Source organism: Monodon monoceros, unplaced genomic scaffold, assembly GCF_005190385.1.
Source record: "Monodon monoceros isolate NGI ecotype Baffin Bay Population unplaced genomic scaffold, NGI_Narwhal_1 Super_Scaffold_10, whole genome shotgun sequence".
NCBI lineage: Eukaryota > Metazoa > Chordata > Mammalia > Artiodactyla > Monodontidae > Monodon > Monodon monoceros.
Genome location: NW_021703766.1, coordinates 12,414,385 through 12,434,748, shown reverse-complemented (window position 1 = coordinate 12,434,748; position 20,364 = coordinate 12,414,385). Strand labels below are relative to the sequence as shown.

Below are 20,364 nucleotides of genomic sequence, written 5' to 3'. Positions count from 1 at the left end.
GAGGCGTTTTGAATTTCTTTATGGTTGAATTTACTGCTTTTCCTTTTTATGACACCCAAAAGCCTTCACTACTTTGAGATTATACAAGTTTTACTAATGATTCCCACTGGTACTTTAGAATAAGTTATATTTTAAAGAAATTTGTTGGGACTTTTATTTTTAAGATGTTGGAGGTAGGAGTTTATTTATTTTTGCTGTGTTGCGTCTTAGTTTCTGTGCAAGGGCTTTCTCTAGTTGTGGCAAGCGGGGGCCACTCTTCATCGCGGTGCGCGGGCCTCTCACTATCGCGGCCTCTCTTGTTGCGGAGCACAGGCTCCAGACGCGCAGGCTCAGTAGTTGTGGCTCACGGGCCCAGTTCCTCCGTGGCATGTGGGATCCTCCCAGACCGGGGCTCAAACCCGTGTTCCCTGCATTAGCAGGCGGACTGTCAACCACTGCGCCACCAGGGAAGCCCTGTTGGTACTTTTATTATGATCCAGTTAATGATTACATTTAATTAGGGGGAATGGACACCTTTATGATGTTGGATCTTACTGTAGGCCTTCCCATTTGTTCCTCTTTCATTTTTCCCTTTTGCCAGCACTTTATAAGTTTTTTCGTAAAATATTTGCATTTTTAGTAACTTTATTCTTATGTAGTAATTTATTGCTATTGAAGATGGAATTTTTTTTCCATTATTTCATCTTTTTTCTCTTGAGTTTGTTGATATTTCCCACTTTTCTTATTTTGTGTATTTGGGATTGCTCCTTTTTCTCCTTAATTAACGTAGCTAATGTTTATCAATTTTTTTGTGAAAGAATAACTTTTTAATGTCTGTAGCATCTGTAGTAACGTCTCAATTATTCTTGACATTGGTTTTTTTTTTTTTGGCTGCGTTGGGTCTTCGTTGCTGCGTGTGGGCTTTCTCCAGTTGATGCGAGCAGGGGCTACTCTGACGTGCACAGTCCTCTCATTGCAGTGGCCCCCCTTGTTGCGGAGACTGGCTCCAGGCGTGCGGGCCTCAGCAGCTGTGGCACATGGGCTCAGCAGTCGTGGCTCGTGGGCTCTAGAGTGCAGGCTCAGCAATTGTAGCACACAGGCCCAGTTGCTCTGCAGCATGTGGGATCTTCCTGGACCAGGGCTCGAACCCGTGTCCCCTGCATTGGCAGGCGGATTCCTAACCACTGCGCCATCAGGGAAGTCCCTTGACATTGGTTTTAATGCTATAAATGTCCTCTAAATACTGCTTTAGCTGCATCCCTCAAATTCTGGTATGTTTTGTTTTCATTTCCATTCAATTCTGTGTTTGCTTGTTTTTTAAAAGCTTCCCTTGTGACTTCCTTTTTCACCCATTGGTTATTTAGAAATTTGTTATTTAATTTCCAAACATTAGGAGATTTTCTACATCTCTTTCTATTATTGATTTCTAGTTTAATTCTGTTTTGGTCAAAGAATATACTTTGTTATGTATTTCAGTTCTTTAAAACTTGAGATTTGTTTCATGGGTAAGGATATGATCTACCTTGGGGATCTTAAAAAAATATTTATTTATTTATTTGGCTGTGCCGGGTCTTCGTTGCTGCATGCAGGATCTTTTTAGTTGCGGCATGTGGGCTCGCTCTTGTGCCATGCAGGGTCTAGTTCCCTGACCAGTAATTGAACCTGGGCTCCCTGCATTGGGAGTGTGGAGTCTTAACCACTGGACCACCAGGGAAGTCCCTGGGAATGTTTTTTATGCACTTTAATGACTATTGTGCTGTGTTCGTGGTAGAGTTTTCTGTCAGTACTAAATGGGTCAGGGTGGTTGATAGTGTGGTTGAGTTCTTCTGTATCCTTACTGGTTTTTTATCTACCTCTCTTGTCACCTACTGAGAAAAGAATATTGAAGTCTCAAGCTATAATTGTGATTTATCTATTTATTCTTTCACTTTTATCAACTTTTGCTTCTTGTATTTTGAAGTTCTTTTGTGCATATACATTTAGGATTGTTATATGTTCTGGTGATTTGATACATTTATCATGTGTCATTTAGCACAGTGACATGTAATATCACACTATCCCTGGTAATATTTCTTATTAAGTCTACTTAGCTTGATATTAATCAGTCCAGCTTTCTTTTGATTAGTGTGTGCAAGGAATATCATTTTTTATTTTTTATTTCCTCTTATTTTGGCTGTGCCTTGCATCATGCAGGATCTTAGTTCCCCAACCAGGGATCAAACCTGTGCCCCCTGCATTGGAAGTGTGGAGTCTTAACCCCTGGACTGCCAGGGAAGTCCCAAGGAATATCTTTTTTTATCCTTTTACTTTTGATCTAGCTATTATTGAAAATTCAATTAACAATCAAGAAGGAAGAGAATTTTATTTGAGCCAGCCGGAGGATTGTAACCCAGGAGACAGACTCTAAGAAGCTCTGAGTACTGTCCTGCCTGTTAGAAGTTGAAGGCACAGTCATATACATTTTTTGAGACAAAGGATCATACATCAGAATGACGTACTGACATAAAGTTCACCAATATACAGTAGTCCAGGTAAGCACTTACAAAGCGAGCAGCAAGTCATCATGACCCCCTTACAGAGTTGAGAAAGAATGTTAATCTTTTAAGAAGTTACATTGCTAGCATCAGAAGAAAGAAAAAAAGATCTTTGTAGTTGAGTAGGCATTCCCATCTTTGAGCAGGTCTGGTTAATGTGTAATGCGGCTGGATGTTGCACACTAAACAGAGAGGGAGGAGGCCCAAAGGACAGAATTTTATGTTTAAATTTCTTGTTCTGCCTTAAAATTTTATTTCATCACTATGTTTTTATATTTAAAACACATTGCTTTTATTTTATTTATTTTTAGCTGTGTTGGGTCTTCATTGCTGCGTGCGGGCTTTCTCTAGTTGCAGCAAGAAGGGGCTACTCTTCATTGCAGTGTGTGGGCTTCTCATTGCGGTGGCTTCTCTTGCTTCAGGGCACGGGCTCTAGGCATGCGGGCTTCAGTAGTTGTGGCATGTGGGCTCAATAGTTGTGGTGTGCAGACTCTAGAGCACAGGCTCAGTAGTTGTGGCACACGGGCTTAGTTGCTCCGGGACATGTGGGATCTTCCCGGACCAGGGATCGAACCCGTGTCCCCTGCATTGGCAGCCAGATTCTTAACTCCTGTGCCACCAGGGAAGTCCCAAACACATTGCTTTTTAGACAGCACGTAGTTTGGTCTTTTTTATCCAGTTTGGCAACCTTTGTCATTTAATTGGTGTGTTTGTACAATGAATTATTGACATGGTTGGGTTAAAATCTACCATCTTGCTAGTTTTCTTCTACTTGGCCCATCTGGTCTTTGTTCCTATTTTCCTCTTTTTCTGACTGCTTTTGGATTTAGTGGTAGTTTTTCATGAATCCATATTTTTCTCCACTATTTGGTTATTGTTTATACCTCTTTAAATTTTTTTGTGGTTGCCCTAAGGTTTAAATAAACTTCTTGAGTGAATCACAGTGAACCTTTAAATATAGTCTATTGTTTGTGTGTAATGTAAGATCCTTAAAACAATATACTGCCATCAACAATTTCATCATCTCATCTATGTGCTATTATCGTTATATATTTTACATATGCTATAAGTTCACAAAACTTGGCTACTCTTTTTGCTTTAGACAGTCAAGTATCTTTTAGATTGATTAAAAGTAAGAAAAAATGTCTTTTATATTTCTCGTCATTTTAACCATTCCCAGAGATCTTTATTTCCTTTGTGTAGATCCACATTTCTGTCTGTTATCATATTCCTTCTACCTGAAGAACTTCTTTAAATATTTCTTGTAGTACAGGTCTACTGGGAATGAATTTTCTGTTTTTGTTTGTTTGAAAAGGTTTTCATTTTCACTTTTATTTTTTGAAAGATGTATTTTCTGGGTATAGAATACTGGATTGGTAGTTTTTTCTTTTTTTTTTTTCTTTTTTAAAGCACTTTAAAGATGTCACTACATTGTCTTCCAGCTTGTATAGTTTCTGATGAGAAATTCTCTGTGATTCTTTAATTCAGTTCCAGGTCACTGCAATAAAGCAAGTCACATGAATATTTTGGTTTCTCAGTGCATATAAAAGTCATGTTTACCTTTACTGCAGTCTCTTAAGTGTGCAATATCATTATGTCTAAAAAACAATGTGCATACCTTAATTTAAAAGTACTTTATTACTAAAAAATGGTGACCATCATCTGACAATGCAAAGTTACCACAAACCTTCAACTTGTTTAAAAAAAAGGCAGTCTGTGATGAGCAATAAAATGAGGTATGTCTGTATGTAACGTGTCAGGTTTTTTTTCTGGCTGGTTTCAAGAATTTCTCTCTAACTTTGGTTTCCATTGGTTTGAATATGGTATGTCCAGGTGTGTCCATTTTATTTGGTTTTTTGATATTTATCCTTTTTGGATAAATTATCTGAGTTTCTTGGATCTGTGGTTTGATATCATTCAGTATTTTTGGAAAATCCTTGGTCATTATGTCTTCAATACTTCTTCTGTCCCATTTTCTCTTCTTTTGGGATTCCAATACATTTTTTTAAAGATTATTTATTTATTTAATTTATTTTTGGCTATGTCAGGTCTTAGTTGCAGCACGCGGGATCTTGCGTTGCAGCACGCGGGCACTTCGTTGCAGCACATGGGCTTCTCTCTAGCTGTGGCATGCAGGTTTTTCTCTCTCTAGTTGTGGTGCGTGTGCTGTGTCGTTTGCGGCACGCGGGCTCTATAGTTGAGGCTCATGAGCTCAGTAGTTGTGGTGCAAGGGCTTAATTGCCCCGCGGCATGTGGGATCTTAGCTCCCCAACCAGGGATCGAACCTGCGTTCCCTGCATTGGGAGAAAGATTCTTTACTACTGGACCACCAGGAAAGTCCCTGGGATCCCAATACATTTTTGTTAGGCCATTTGATATTGTACTACAGCCCTTGGATTCTCTGTCCTTTTTTTTCCCCCTTTGCTTTCTCTTTGTGTCTCAGTTTGGGTAATTTCTTTTGACCTGTCTTCAGATTTACTGAAAATTTCCTCAACTCTGTTGTAATACCTATTGAAGGTATTCTTTCAACTCTGTTACTGTGCTTTTCTTAGCATTTCCATGTTTTTCTTGAAGTTTCCATCTCGAAATTCTCTGTTCATTCATTTTGTAAATCTTTTCCTTTAAAGCTTTAATATATGAATCATAGTTTTAAATTCCCTGTCCAATAATTTAATCAATCATGGTTTCTTTTGACTGTTTTGTCAGTTGATAGTGGGTTGTCTTTGTCTTACCTTTTCAGATATTTCATAATGTTTGATTGAAAGTGAGTGCTGCCAGCATGATCCTTTTTGCTCCTTCTGAACAGGCAAAAGGACTAGCTCAGGAGGTGGTATTTTCTCAGGTGATGTGTAAGGATTTCCAAACAAGTCATTCTAGAAGTTCTGAGGCAGGTCAGATCTTTAATAACAATACCTTTCTTTTTCCTCTATTTCAGTTCTGCCTTCACAGTTCTCTGCCTTTACCCAAAAGCTGTAGAAAATGAACAAATCCCAGGTGAGTTGTTTGTTTATTCCCAATTTTATTTTTCTGTGCATTTGAGGAAGTTTATAAGGACCTAGAAAATGAAATAGAAAGGTATAAATGAGTAAAACTCAAGAAAACATAGTAAGAATAATCAATACCAGCAGCCAAAAAGTAAATCAAGTTAATTAAGGGTCTTGCATTGATTATGAATACCATTTCCTTGGTTCTCTAGTGTTAGGTCTGAATAAATTTTATGGACCTTCATATAGATGGTGTTTTGAACAGCATCCCCAGAAAAAAAAATTAAACAGCTTATTATTTTGTCTCTGGTTATTTCATGTAGCATTCTTCAGGGTACTATAGTGTGTATTTTATTTTTCTGGTCAGATTAGCATGATGCTAGAGAACTCACTAAATATCCGGATGTGTATTTAAATTCTCCCCCTAATTTCCATGAGTTCCATTGTCATTACTTTCTTGAATGGCATTGCAGAATGTATTTGTACATATTTACACAAGTATAAGTACAGGTTATTATAAGATAGCATATTAATCATACTGTTCTGTTTATATGTGTTTTGTTTTACTTTTAATGAACAGACTTAATTTTTTAGAGCAGTTTTGGGCTTACGGAAAATTTAAGTGAAAAGTACAGAGTTCCCATATACTCCTTTTCTCCCTCTGCACAGTTTCCCCTGTTACTAACATCTTGCATTAATGTGGTATACCTGTTACAGTTGATGAGCCAATATTGATACTTTAAGTAAAGTCCATAGTTTACATTAGGATTTGCTTTTGGTGTCATGCATTCTGTGCGTTTTGACAAATACATAATGACGTGTATCCACCATTATCATATCTTACAGAATAGTTTCACTCCCCACAAAATCCCCTGTGCTCCATCTATTCATCCCTCCCCCACTTTCCTTGAGCACCTGGAAACCACTGATTTTTTTTTTTTTTACTGTCCCCCTAGTTTTGCCTTTTCTAGAACATCATACAGTTGGAATCAGTCAGTATGTAGCCTCTTCAAATTGGTTTCTTTCACTTAGTAATATGCATTTAAAGTTCCTCCATGTGTTTTCATGGCTTGATAGCTCACTTCTTTTTATCACTGAATAATATTCCATTGTCTGGATGTACTACCATTTATTTACCCATTCAGCAATTGAAGGACATCTTGGTTGTTGCCAGGTTTTGACAATTATGAATTAAGCTGCTATAAACATCTCTGTGCAGTGTTTTGTGTGGATATAAGTTAATCATTTGGGTAAATGCTAAGGAACACAATTGCCAGTGTGTACAGCAAGAATATGTGTAGTTTTGTGAGAAACTGTCAGACTGTCTTCCAGAGTAGCTGTAACATTTGCATTCCCACCAGCAGTGAGTGAGAGTTCCTGTTGCTCCACATCCTCGTCAGCATTTGGTGTTGTCAGTGTTGTGAGCTTTGGCCACTTTTTTTTTTTTTTTTAAAGGGCTTCAAATGCTTGGCTTTTTTTTATTTATTTATTTTTGGCTGTGTTGGGTCTTCGTTTCTGTGCGAGGGCTTTCTCTAGTTGTGGCAAGCGGGGGCCACTCTTCATCGCGGTGCGCGGGCCTCTCACTATTGTGCCCTCTCTTGTTGCGGAGCACAGGCTCCAGACGCGCAGGCTCAGTAGTTGTGGCTCACGGGCCTAGTTGCTCTGCGGCATGTGGGATCTTCCCAGACCAGGGCTCAAACCCCTGTCCCCTGCATTAGCAGGCAGATTCTCAACCACTGCGCCACCAGGGAAGCCCCACTTTTTTTAAAAAAATTATTTTATATTCATTTATTTATTATTTATTTATTTAGGCTGCACCGGGTCTTAGTTGTGACATGCGGGCTTCTTAGTTGCGGCATGCGTGCGGGATCTAGTTCCCCAACTGGGGATCAAACCTGGGCCCCCTGCATTGTGAGCATGGAGTCTTACCCACTGGACCACCAGGGAAGTCCCGAACTTTGGCCACTTTAATAGGCATTTAACAGTGTTTTATTGTTGTTGTAATTTATAATTCTCTGATGATATGACGTGATGTTGAGTATCTTTACGTGTGTTTATTTGCCACCTGTATATCTTCTTTAGTGAGGTGTCTGTTAAGGTCTTTGGCCCTTTTTAAAAATTTGTTTTATTGAAGTATAGTTGATTTACAATACTGTGTTAATTTCTGCTGTACAGCAAAGTTATTCAGTTATATATACATTGTTTTTTTAAAATATTCTTTTCCATTAAGATTTAACATAGGATATTGAATATAGTTTCCTGTGCTATACAGTAGGATCTTGTTATTTATATAATAGCTTACATCTGCTAACCCCAACCTCCCACTCCATCTCTCCCCCAACCCGTGATTCTGTTTCTGTTTCACAGAAAGGTTCATTTGTGTCATATCTTAGATTCCACATATAAGTGATATCATACGATACTTGTCTTTCTCTGCCTGAGTTATTTCATTTAGTATGATAATCTCTAGGTCCATCCATGTTGCTGCAAATGGCATTTTTCATTCTTTTTTATGGCTGAATAGTATTCCATTGTATATATGTACCATATCTTTATCCACTCCTCTGTCAGGGGACAGTTAGGTTGCTTCCATGTCTTGGCTATTGTGAATAGTGCTGCTATGAACATAGGGGTGCATGTATCTTTTTGAATTATAGTTTTGTCTGGTGATATATGCCCAGGAGTGGGATTGCTGGATCATATGGTAATTCTATTTTTAGTTTTCTGAGGGACCTCCATACTGTTTTCCATACGGGCTGCACTTTGGCCCATTTTAAAATCAGGTTGTTTGTTTTCATATTGTTGAGTTTTGAGAGTTCTTTATATATTTCGGATATCAATCCTTTATCAGGTATGTGTGTTGCAAAGATGTCTTTGTCTTTTCATTCTTTTGATTATGTGTGTTTTTATCACTCAGTAACATATTTTTGAAGTCTTTCCATATCAGAGCATAGAGTTTCCTCATTTTTTTCTGATTTTTTTTATTGTGTAATGTAATATGTGTACAGATGAGTGTATAAAGCATTATAATACTCTTTATACATGTTATAACATGTATAAAAATATGTGTACATTAAAGAATAAATGGGCACTCACATTAAGAAATAGAACATTATCTGTTCTTTTTTAAAAATATTTATTTATTTATTTGGTTGTGCTGGGTCTTACTTGCGAGCTCCATAGTTGTAGCAGGTGGGCTCCTTGGTTGCGGCTCGCCAACTCCTTAGTTGCGGCATGCAAACTCTTAGTTGTGGCATGCATGTGGGATTTAGTTCCCTGACCAGGGATCGAACCCGGGCCCCCTGCATATTGGGAGCATGGAATCTTAACCACTGCACCACCAGGGAAGTCCCTATCTGTTCTTTATGATATATTCTCTGATTGAATCCTGCTAGTAGGTAGCCACTATCTTGACATTTTTGTTATTTATTCCCTTGCTTTCCTCAAAGATTTTACCATGTATGTATATATCCCTAATCAATACAAAATTCAGTTTTGAAAAACTATAACTGCGATTTATATTGCATAATTTTTTGTCTGGTGGAGTTTTTTTTTCTTTTTCTACATGTATACAGTCTAAAAGATGTCCTTTTATGTACCCATGTTTCCTTTAGCAAGACTTAAGATTTTTTTCATTGTTTTTTCAAGATATATTAGCCAGTGTTAGCTATAGAGTGGTGAAGCCACTCATGCATTGTTTGTGGTAGTAAAAAATGGTACAGACTTACTGGGGAGCAATGTGGCAAAACTTATCAAGCAAGCACAAATCTAATTGTGTGTAGAAATTCTGCTACTATTGAATAAAGGCTCCTGGGAGATGAGCTGAATAGAGTCTCTGAGTCATAGTCTGGCTTCAGTTTTTCTGAGAGTTTACAAAAATCTCATTTGGAGAAGTCATTGGCAAGGTCATGAAAAACATAGGAAAACATAGGGCTCACATGGTTGGACCATCTGGCAGGGTCAGAGTGTGAATCAGGTATTGAATGTCTGACAAGAATATAATTAGAGTGAGTGGGCTGCTCAGTGTTCTCTGCTTCTTAGCTCACTAGTCAACTGCCAACTCTCAGGAGTAGATCAAAGCAGACTACTTCTGTGAGATGAAATGAGTGTCCTCATGTGATCCAAGTCAGCCTGGTGTGGAGGGGAGAGATAGATGTCATCAGGACTTGTTCAAGACAAGCCAAACCAAAGTTAAACCAACCCCAACAGATAAGAAGCTGCGCCAGGATCATCAGGGTATTCTGCCCTCAGGTTAACAAGGTGATACGATGCCACTAGGCATCTTATGACGGCCCTCAAAATACCTGCTTTTGAATCACACTATTCCAATCTGTATGACAAACAATTTAGTATTAATGGAGAATCACTACCATTCTGCAATGTCCTTCAAACTCCTCCTAGGGATTTCCTTCACCTTTCCTATTGATCTTTTGTTTGCCTTTTCCCCTGTCTTTGTCTTTTTTGAATTACTCTTTTATTGGAGTAGATTCTTCAGTAGCTTCTTGAGAAAGGGTATGTGAGAAATATATTTTTTTAAACTTCGCTTTTCTGAAAATGTCTTCATTCTGATACTTGGTTGATAGATAATATGAATGTGGATTTGTCCATTCTTCACTTTAGTTCTGTCAGTTTTTGCTTGATGTAATTTGAAGCTGTATTGAGTTCATGTACATTTATTGAGTGCATGCACACTTACGATTTTTCTATCTTCCAGATGGATTTACTGTTCTATCATTTTGGGATGTCCCTCTTTACCTCTGGTCATACCCCTTGTCTGATTTAAATATAGCCATACCTACCTTTTTTTTTTAATTTTTATTTTATATTGGAGTATATTTGATTTACAATGCTGTGTTTCAGGTGTACAGCAAAGTGATTTAGTTAAACATACATATATCTATTCTTTTTCAGATTCTATTCCCATATAGGTTATTAGAGTACACTGTGCTATACAGTAGATCCTTGTTGATTACCTTTTTAAAAAAAATAGTTATTTATTTATTTTGGTTGCGCCTGGTCTTAGTTGCGGCATGCAGGATCTTCGTTGCAGCACACAGGATCTTTAGTTGTGGCATGCGGACATCTTAGTTGCAGCATGCATGTGGGATCTAGTTCCCCGACCAGGGATCGAACCCAGGCCAACTGCATTGGGAGTGCGGAGTCTTACCCACTGGACCACCAGGGAAGTCCCTGATTACCCACTTGATTTTATTTTGTTTACTTTTTAAAAATACATCTTTATTGGAGTATAATTGCTTCACAACACTGTGTTAGTTTCTGTTGTACAACAAAGTTTATCAGCCATATGCATACATATATCCCCATATCCCCTCCCTTTTGAGCCTCCCTCCCACCCTCCCTATCCCACCCCTCTAGGTCGTCACATAGCAGCGAGCTGATCTCCTTGTGCTATGCGGCTGCTTCCCAGTAGCTATCTGTTTCACATCTGGTAGTGTATATATGTTGATGCTGCTCTCATTTTGCCCTAGCTTCCCTCTCCCCTCCCCATGTCCTCAACTCCATTCTCTGTGTCTGTGTTTATTCCTGCTCTGCCACTAGATTTCATCAATACCATTTTTTTTTTTTAGATTCCGTATATATGCGTTAGCATATGATATTTGTTTTTCTCTTTCTGACTTACTTCACTCTGTATGACAGACTCTAGGTCTATCTACCTCACTACAAGTAACTCAATTTCATTTCTTTTTATGGCTGAGTAATATTCCATTGTATATATGTGCCACATCTTCTTTATCCATTCATCTGTGGATGGACATTTAGGTTGCTTCCATGTCCTGGCTAATGTAAATAGTGCTGCAGTAAACATTGTGGTACATGTCTCTTTTTGAATTATGGTTTTCTCAGGGTATATACCCAGTAGTGCGATAGCTGGGTCATATGGTAGTTCAATTTTTAGTTTTTTAAGGAACCTCCATACTGTTTTCCCTAGTGGTTGTATCAGTTTACATTCCTACCAACAGTGTAGGAGGGTTCCCTTTTCATCACACCCTTTCCAGCATTTATTGTTTCTAGCTCTTTTGATAATGGCCATTATGACCAGTGTGAGGTTATACCTCATTGTAGTTTTGATTTGTATTTCTCTAATAATTAGTGATGTTGAGTATCTTTTCATGTGCCTCTTGGCCAACTGTATGTCTTCTTTGGTGAAATGTCTATTTAGGTCTTCCATCCCTTTTTTAATTGGGTTGTTTGTTTTTTTGATATTGAGCTCCATGAGCAGTTTGTATATTTTAGAGATTGATCCTCTGTCTGTTGTTTCACTTGCAGATATTTCCTCCCATTCTGAGGGTTGTCTTTCATCTTGTTTATGGTTTCCTTTGCTGTGCAAAAGGTTTTAAGTTTAGTTAGGCCTCATTTGTTTATTTTTGTTTTTATTTTTATTACTCCAGGAGGTGGGTCAAAAAAGATCTTGCCGTGCTTTATGTCAAAAAGTGTTTATCCGGGCTTCCCTGGTGGCGCAGTGGTTGAGAGTCCGCCTGCCGATGCAGGGGACGTGGGTTCGTGCCCCGGTCCGGGAAGATCCCACATGCCGCAGAGCGGCTGGGCCCGTGAGCCATGGCCGCTGAGCCTGCGCGTCTGGAGCCTGTGCTCCGCAACGGGAGAGGCCACAACAGTGAGAGGCCCACGTACCACAAAACAAACAAACAAAAAAAAATGTTTTTCCTATGTTTTTCTCTAAGAGTTTTACAGTGTCTGGTCCTACATTTAGGTCTTTAATCCATTTTGAGTTTATTTTTGTGTATGGTGTTAGGTAGTGTTCTAATTTCATTCTTGTACATGTAGCTGTCCAGTTTTCCCAGCACCACTTATTGAAGAGGCTGTCTTTTCTCCATTGTATATTTTTGCCTCCTTTGTCATAAGTTAGGTGACTATATGTGAGTGGGTTTATCGCTGGGCATTCTATCCTGTACCATTGATCTATATTTCTCTTTTTGTGCCAGTACCATACTCTCTTGATTACTGTAGCTTTGTAGTATAGTTTGAAGTCGGGGAGCCTGATTCCTCCAGCTCCATTTTTCATTCTCAAGATTGCTTTAGCTATTCGGGGTCTTTTGTGTTTCCATACGAATTGTAAGATTTTTTGTTCTAATTCTGTGAAGAATGCCATTGGTAGTTTGATGGGGATTGCATTGAATCTGTAGATTGCTTTTGGTAGTGTAGTCATTTTCACAATATTGATTCTTCTAATCCAAGAACATGGTATATTTCTCCATCTGTTTATGTCGTCTTTGGTTTCTTTCATCAGTGTATTACAGTTTTCAAAGTACAAGTCTTTCCCCTCCTTAGGTAGGTTTATTCCTAGGTATTTTATTCTTTTTGTTGCAATGGTAAATGGGAGTGTTTCCTTAATTTCTCTTTCTGATTTTGCAGTGTTAGGGTATAAGAATGCCAGAGATTGCTGTGCATTAATTTTGTATCCTTACCAAATTCATTGATTAGTTCTAGTAATTTTCTGGTAGCATCTTTAGGATTTTCTATGTATGTATCATGTCATCTGCAAACAGTGACAGTTTTACTCCTTCTTTTCCAGTTTGTATTCCTTTTATTTCTTCTTCTTCTCTGATTGCCATGGCCATGACTTCCAAAACTATGCTGAATAAGAGTGGTGAGAGTGGACATCCTTGTCTTGTTCCTGATCTTCGTGGAAGTGCTTTCAGTTTTTCACATTGAGTATGATGTTTGCTGTGGGTTTGTCATATATGGCCCTTATTATGTTGAGGTAGGTTTGCTCTATGCCCATTTTCTGGAGAGTTTTTATTATAAATGGGTGTTGAATTTTATGACAAGCTTTTTCTGCATCTATTGAGATGATCCTATGGTTTTTATTCCTTAATTTGTTAATATGGTGTATCATACTGATTGATTTCTGTATATTGTAGAATCCTTGCATCCCTGGGATAAATCCCATTTGATCATGCTGTATGATCCTTTTAATATCTTGTTGGATTCTGTTTGCTAGTATTTTCTTCAGGATTTTTGCATCTATGTTCATCAGTAATATTAGTCTATACTTTTTTTTTTGTGATACCTTTTTCTGGTTTTGGTATCAGCGTAAAGGTGGCTTTGTGGAATGAATTTGGGAGTGTTCTTCCCTTGCAATTTTTTGGAAGAGTATGAGAAAGATTGGTGTTAGCTCTTCTCTAAATGTTTGATAGAAATCGTCTGTGAAGCCATCTGGTCCTGGACTTTTGTTTGTTGGAAGATTTTTAATTACGGTTTCAATTTCATGACTTGTGGTAGGTTTGTTTATATTTTCTAATTCTTCCTGGTTCAGTCTTGGAAAATTGTACCTTTACAAGAATTTGTCCATTTCTTCGTGGTTGTCCATTTTATTGGCATATAGCTGTTTGTGGTAGTCTCTTACAATCCTTTGTATTTCTGTGGTGTCAGTTGTGATTTCTCCTTTTTTATTTTTAATTTTATTGAATTGCATCCTCTCCCTTTTTTTCTTGTTGGGTCTGGGTAAGGGTTTATCAATTTTGTTTATCTTCTCAAAGAACCAGCTTTTAGTTTTATTGATCTTTGCTGTTGTTTTCTGTGTTTCTGTTTCATTAATTTCTGCTCTGATCTTTATGATTTTTTTCCTTCTACTGACTTGGGGTTTTCTTTGTTCTTCTTTCTCTAGTTGTTTTAAGTGTAGAGTCAGATTATTTATTTGAGATTTTTCTTGTTTGTTGAGGTGAGATTGAATTACTATAAACGTCCTTCTAACAACTGCTTTTGCTGCGTCCCATAGGTTTTGGGTCGTCGTGTTTTCATTGTTATTTGTTTCTGTGTATTTTTTAATTCTTTCTTTGAGTTCTTCAGTGATCTCTTGGTTATATAGTAGCACACTGTTTAGCCTCCATGTATTTGTGGTTTTTACAGTTTTTTTCTGGTAATTGATTTCCAATCTCATAGCATTGTGGTCAGAAAAGATGCTTGATACAATTTAATTTTCTTAAATTTTCCAAGGCTTAATTTGTGACCCAAGATGTGATCTATCCTGGAGAATGTTCCTTGTGCACTTGAGAAAAAGTGTATTCTGCCACTTTGGGGTAGAATGTTAAATCTTTCTCATCTATTGTGTCATTTAAAGCTTGTGTTTCCTTATTTATTTTCTGTTTGGATGATCTGTCTATTGTTATAAGTGGGGTGTTAAAATCCACTACTATTATTGTGTTACTGTCGATTTTCCCTTTCATGGTTGTTAACATTTGCCTTATGTATTGAGGTGCTCCTATGTTGGGTGCATAAATATTTATAATTGTTATATCTTCTTCTTGGATTGATCCCTTGATCATTATGTAGTGTCCTTTGTCTCTTTTATCTGATACGACTATTGCTACTCCAGCTTTCTTTTGATTTCCATTTGCATGGGATATCTTTTTCCATCCCTTCACTTTCAGTCTGTATGTGTCCCTAGGTCTGAAGTGGGTCTCTTGTAGACAGCATATATATGGGTATTGTTTTTGTATGTATTCAGCCAGTGTGTGTCTTCTGGTTGAGGCATTTAGTCCATTTACATTTAAGGTTATTATCAATATGTATGTTCCTATTACCATTTTCTTAATTGTTTTAGGTTTGTTTTTGTGGGTCTTTTTCTTCTCTTGTGTTTCCTGCCTAGAGAAGTTTCTTTAGCATTTGCTGTAAAGCTGGTTTGGTGGTGCTGAATTCCTTTAACTTTTGCTTGTCTGAAAAGCTTTTGATCTCCGTCTAATCTGATCTTGCTGCGTAGAGTAATCTTGGTTGTAGGTTTTTTCTTTCATCACTTTAAGTATATTCTACCACTTCCTTCTGGCCTGCAGAGTTTCTGCTGATAAATCAGCTGATAACCTTATGGGGATTCCTTTGTATGTTACTTTTTGTTTTTCTCTTGCTGCTTTTAATTTTTTAAATTACATTTTGTTAGTTTGATTAACATGTCTTGGTATCTTTCTCCTAGGGTTTATCCTATATGGGACTCTCTGTGCTTCCTGGACTTCGGTGACTATTTCCTTTCCCATATTAGGGAAGTTTTCCACTATAAATCCCTTCAAATATTTTCTCAGACCCTTTCTTTTTCTCTTCTTCTTCTGGGACCTGTAATTCGAATGTTGGTGCGTTTAGTGTTGTCCCTGAGGTGTCTGAGATTGTCTTCAGTTATTTTCATTCTTTTTTCTTTATTCTGCTCCTTGGCAGTTATTCCCACCATTTTGTCTTCCAGCTCACTTACTTTCTCTTCTGCCTCTTTTATCCTGTTATTGATTCCTTTTTTTTTTAACTGTGATTAGCATTTAATAATTCAGAGGAAGCCTGAGTTCTTCCTGAAGAATCACCTGGAGATTGAACTTCGAACAGCCATAATGAAGAGAGAGCTACATCACAATCAGTGGTGATAATTAAATATGTAAAATTTTCATAGAATTGAGAATAAATGAGAAATACAAGGTAAATGAACAGTAGAGTGTATAATGACTATGTGATCTTGTTATAGATTCCTTCTAGTGTAGTTTTCATTTCAGTTATTGTGTTGTTCATCTCTGTTTGTTTGTTCTTTAGTTCTTCTAGATCTTTGTTAAACATTTCCTGTATTTTCTCAGTCCATGCCTCCATTTTATATCTGAGATTCTAAATCATCTTTACTTTCATTACTCTGATTTCTTTTTCAGGTAGATTGCGTATTTCCTCTTCATTTATTTGATCTTGTCGGTTTTTACCTTGCTTCATCTGTGACATAATTTTTTGCTCTCTTTTTTTTTTTTTTTTTTTTTTGATTGGTGGGATTGTGTTCCTGTCTTACAGCTTGTTTGGCCTGGAGCTTCCAACACTGTAGTTTGTAGGCTGTTGGGTAGAGCTGGGTCTTGGTGCTGATATGATGACCTCCGGGCAACTTTGATGAATATTCCTTGGGGTCTGACATCCTCTGTCAGTACAGTGGTTCAGACTCAGAGCTCCCACCGCAGGAGCTTCGGCCCAACCCCCAGCTAATGAACCAAGATCCCGCAAGCCGTGCATGGTGGAAAAAAAAGAAAAAACCAATAACAAAGAGTTAAAAAAATAAATTTAGACTAGGAAACTAATAGATATGTTAGAAAGAATATAAAAATAAAAATATAGATGAAACAACAACCGGAAGGTAAAACAGAACCACAATAGTAAAAAAGAGAAGAAAAAAAATAGTGGAAAAGGCCTTGGCTGTGGAGGGCGGGGCCTAAGCAGGGGCGGGGTTTGTGTGGTAGGCAGGGCCTATGGTTAGGACCTACAGGGCTGGAAAAGGCCCTGGGCAGTGTAGGGGGGTGGAGCTGAAGCTCAGCGGAACAGAAGGGGCCAAGGCATGCCTCTCGTCTCCGAGAGTGGGGGACCCCACCTGGGAGCCCAGCAGGCTTCCTGGGCCTGAGTGGGCGGGTCCACACTTTCCACTCTTCTCCTGCTCCTCTGGTCCTGGAGGGCCTCTCCCACCTGCGTTCTCCCCCCGACCTCCTGTTCTCCCCCAGCTTACTTTCTATGCCCCTAGGACCCACGTGGCCTGGAGGGGGCTTTGGAGGGTGGGGGACCCGGCATGGGAGCTCAGCAGGCTTCCCGGGCCAGAGCGGGTGGGGCCAATGCCTTCCACTCCTCTCCTGCTCCTCTGGTCCTGGAGGGCCCCTCCTTCCTGCTTCTCCTGTTCTCCCCCGGCCTGCCTCCTTGCCCCTAGGACCAATGCGGCCCAGAGGGGGCCTCTGAGGGCATAGGACCTGGCCCGAGATCCAGGCAGACTTCCCCAGCCGATTGGGCAGGGGAAATGGTGGGCGCACTCCCCCCTGCTCTGAGCCCCCAAGGGTCCTTCCAGGCACAGGAACCCCTCTCCCACTCTCAGCCACCCCTCAGGGTGCTGGTCCTGTCTGGCCTCCACTTCTCCTCCCCCCTCAGTCCCCCCACATCCTACCGGTTTGCTTGGGTGTTCCTCCTGTCTCCTTGGGCGTCAAGGTCCCCCACCAGTGTCTGGCAGGTGCCCTAGTTGTGGGGAGATGTGAACTCTGCGTCTTCCCACACTGCCATCTTGACTCCGCCCCCCTGTTATAGAGTAGTGTGTATATGTTAATCCCAACCTCCTAATTTATCCCTCTCCCCACCTTTCCACTTTGGTAACCATAAATTTGTTTGCTAAGTCTGTGAGTCTTTCTGTTTTGTAAATAAGTTCATTTGTATCATTTTTTTAGATTTTACATGTGTGATAACATATATTTTTCTTTCTCTGACTTACTTCACTTAGTATGATAATCTCTGGATCCATCTATGTTGCTTCAAATGGCATTATTTCATTATTTTTTATGGCTGAGTAATATTCCTGTGTGTGTGTGTGTGTGTGTGTGTGTGTGTGTGTACCACGTCTTCTTTATCAGTTCCTTTGTTGATGGATACTTAGGTTGCTTCCATGTCTTGGCTATTGTAAATAGTGCTGCAGTGAACATTGGGGTGCGTGTATCTTTTTGAAGTATGCTTTTCTTTGGATATATGCCAAGGAGTGGGATTGCTGGGTCATGTGATAGCTCTATTTTTAGTTTTTTAAGGAACCTCTGTGCTGTTCTCCATAGTGGCAGTACCAATTTAAAATTCCCACCAGCAGGGTTCTCTTTTCTCCACATACTCTCCAGCATTTGTTGTTTGCAGACTTTTTGATGATGGCCATTCTCACTGTTCTGAGGTGATACTTTGTTGTAGATTTGATTTGCATATCTTTAATAATTAGCAATGTTGAGCATTTTTTCATGTGCTTTTCGGCATTTTATATGTCTTCTTTGGGAAAATCTCTATTTAGCTCTTCTGCCCATTCTTTGATTGGGTGGTTGTTTTGCTCTTGAGCTGCATGAAATGTTTGTATATTTTGGAGATTAATCCCTTGTTGGTTGCTTTGTTTGCACATATTTTCTCCCATTCTGTGGGTTGCCTTTTTGTTTATGGTTTCCTTTGCTGTGCAAAAGCTTTTAACTTTAATTAGGTCCCATTTGTTTATTGTTGTTTTATTTTCATTCCTTTAGGCGGTGGATCAAAAAAGTTACTGCTGCCATTTATATCAGAGTGTTCTGCCTGTTTTCCTCCAAGAGTTTTATGGTATCTGACCTCACATTTAGCTCTTCAATCCGTTTTGAGTTTGTTTTTGTGTATGGTGTTAGAGAATGTTCTAATGTCATTCTTTTACGTGTAGCTGTCCAGTTTTCCCAGCACCATTTATTGAAGGGACTGTCTTTTCTCCTTTGTATGTTTTTGCCTCCTTTGTCGTAGATTAATTGACCATAGGTGCATGGGTTTATCTCTGGGTTTTGTATCCTGTTGCACTGATCTATATTTCTGTTTTTGTACCAGTACCATACTGGTTTGATTACTGTAGCTTTGTAGTATAGTCTGAAGTCAGGGAGCCTGATTCCTCCAGCTCTGTTTTCCTTTCTCCGGATTGTTTTGGCTATTCTGGGTCTTTTTTTTTTTTTTTTTTTTTTTTTTTGTGGTACACGGGCCTCTCACTGTTGTGGCCTCTCCCATCGCGGAGCACAGGCTCCGGAGGCGCAGGCTCAGTGGCCATGCCTCACGGGCCCAGCCGCTCCATGGCATGTGGGATCTTCCCAGACCGGGGCACAAACCCGTGTCCCCTGCATCGGCAGGTGGACTCTCAACCACTGCGCCACCAGGGAAGCCCTATTCTGGGTCTTTTTGTGTTTCCATACAAATTTAAAAGAATTTTTTCCTACTTCTGTGAAAAAATGCCATTGGTCATTTGATAAGGATTGTGTTGAATCTGTAGATTGCTTTAGGTAGTATGGTCATTTTGACAGTATTGATTCTTCCACTCCAAGACCATGGTATATCTCTCCATATGTGTCATCTTTGATTTCTTTCATCAGTATCTTACAGTTTTCTCAATACAGGTCTTTTGCCTCCTTAGGTAGGTTTATTCCTAGGTATTTTATTCTTTTTGATGAGATGGTAAATAGAATTGTTTCCTTAATTTCTCTTTGTGATCTTTTGTTTTTAGTGTATAGGAATGCAATACATTTCTGTGTATCAGTTTTGTATCCTGCAACTTTACCAGATTCATTGATGAGCTCTAGTAGTTTTCTGGTAGCATTTTTAGGATTTTCTAAGTATAGTATCATGTCATCTGCAAACAGTGACAGTTTTACTTCTTGTTTTCCAATGTGGATTCCTTTTATTTCTTTTTATTCTCCTATTTCTGGGACTAGGACTTCCAAAACTATGTTGAATAATAGTGGCGAGAGTGGACATCCTTGTCTTGTTCCTGATCTTAGAGGAAATGCTTTCAGTTTTTCACCATTGAGAATGATGTTAGCTGTGGGTGTGTCGTATATGGCCTTTATTATGTTGAGGTAGGTTCCCTCTATGCCCATTTTCTGGAGAGATTTTTATCATAAATGGGTGTTGAATTTTGTCAAAAGCTTTTTCTGCATCTATTTTTTTTCAGTTTGTTTTTTGTTTGGTTTTTTTTAATGTGGACCATTTTTAAAGTCTTCATTGAATTTGTTACAATATTGCTTCTGTTTTTTATGTTTTTTGTTTGTTTTGTGGCCACAAAGCATGTAGGATCTTAGCTCCCCAACCAGGGATTGAACCTGCACCCCCTGCATTGGAAGGCGAAGTCTTAACCTCTAGACCACCAGGGAAGTCCCTCTTTCTGCATCTATTGAGATAATGTGGTTTTTATTCTTCAGGTTGTTGATTCAGTGGTTTGCAGATATTGAAAAATCCTTGCATCCCTGGGATAAATCCCACTTGATCATGATCCTTTTAATGTATTGTTGGATTTGGTTTGCTACTGTTTTGTTGAATTTTTGCATCTATGTTCATGAGTGATACTGACCTGTAGTTTTCTTTTTTTTGTGGTATCTTTGTCT

General features: G+C 38.9%; 1 protein-coding gene across 2 annotated transcripts in view; it reads left to right on the top strand.

Annotated features, from left to right (window-relative positions):
• Positions 1-20,364, top strand: part of ZFP1 (ZFP1 zinc finger protein) — a 36,367-nt gene that overhangs the window by 876 nt on the left and 15,127 nt on the right. Inside the window, exons 1-2 of one of the 2 annotated variants that reach the window (XM_029206028.1) lie at positions 5,207-5,355; positions 5,449-5,507. In XM_029206028.1, coding sequence (XP_029061861.1) covers positions 5,493-5,507 — 15 coding nt within the window. In that variant the 5' untranslated portion in view covers positions 5,207-5,355; positions 5,449-5,492. Of the gene's footprint in view, positions 1-5,206; positions 5,356-5,448; positions 5,508-20,364 lie in introns of those variants that run through there. The other variant, XM_029206018.1, reaches the window with a different exon arrangement.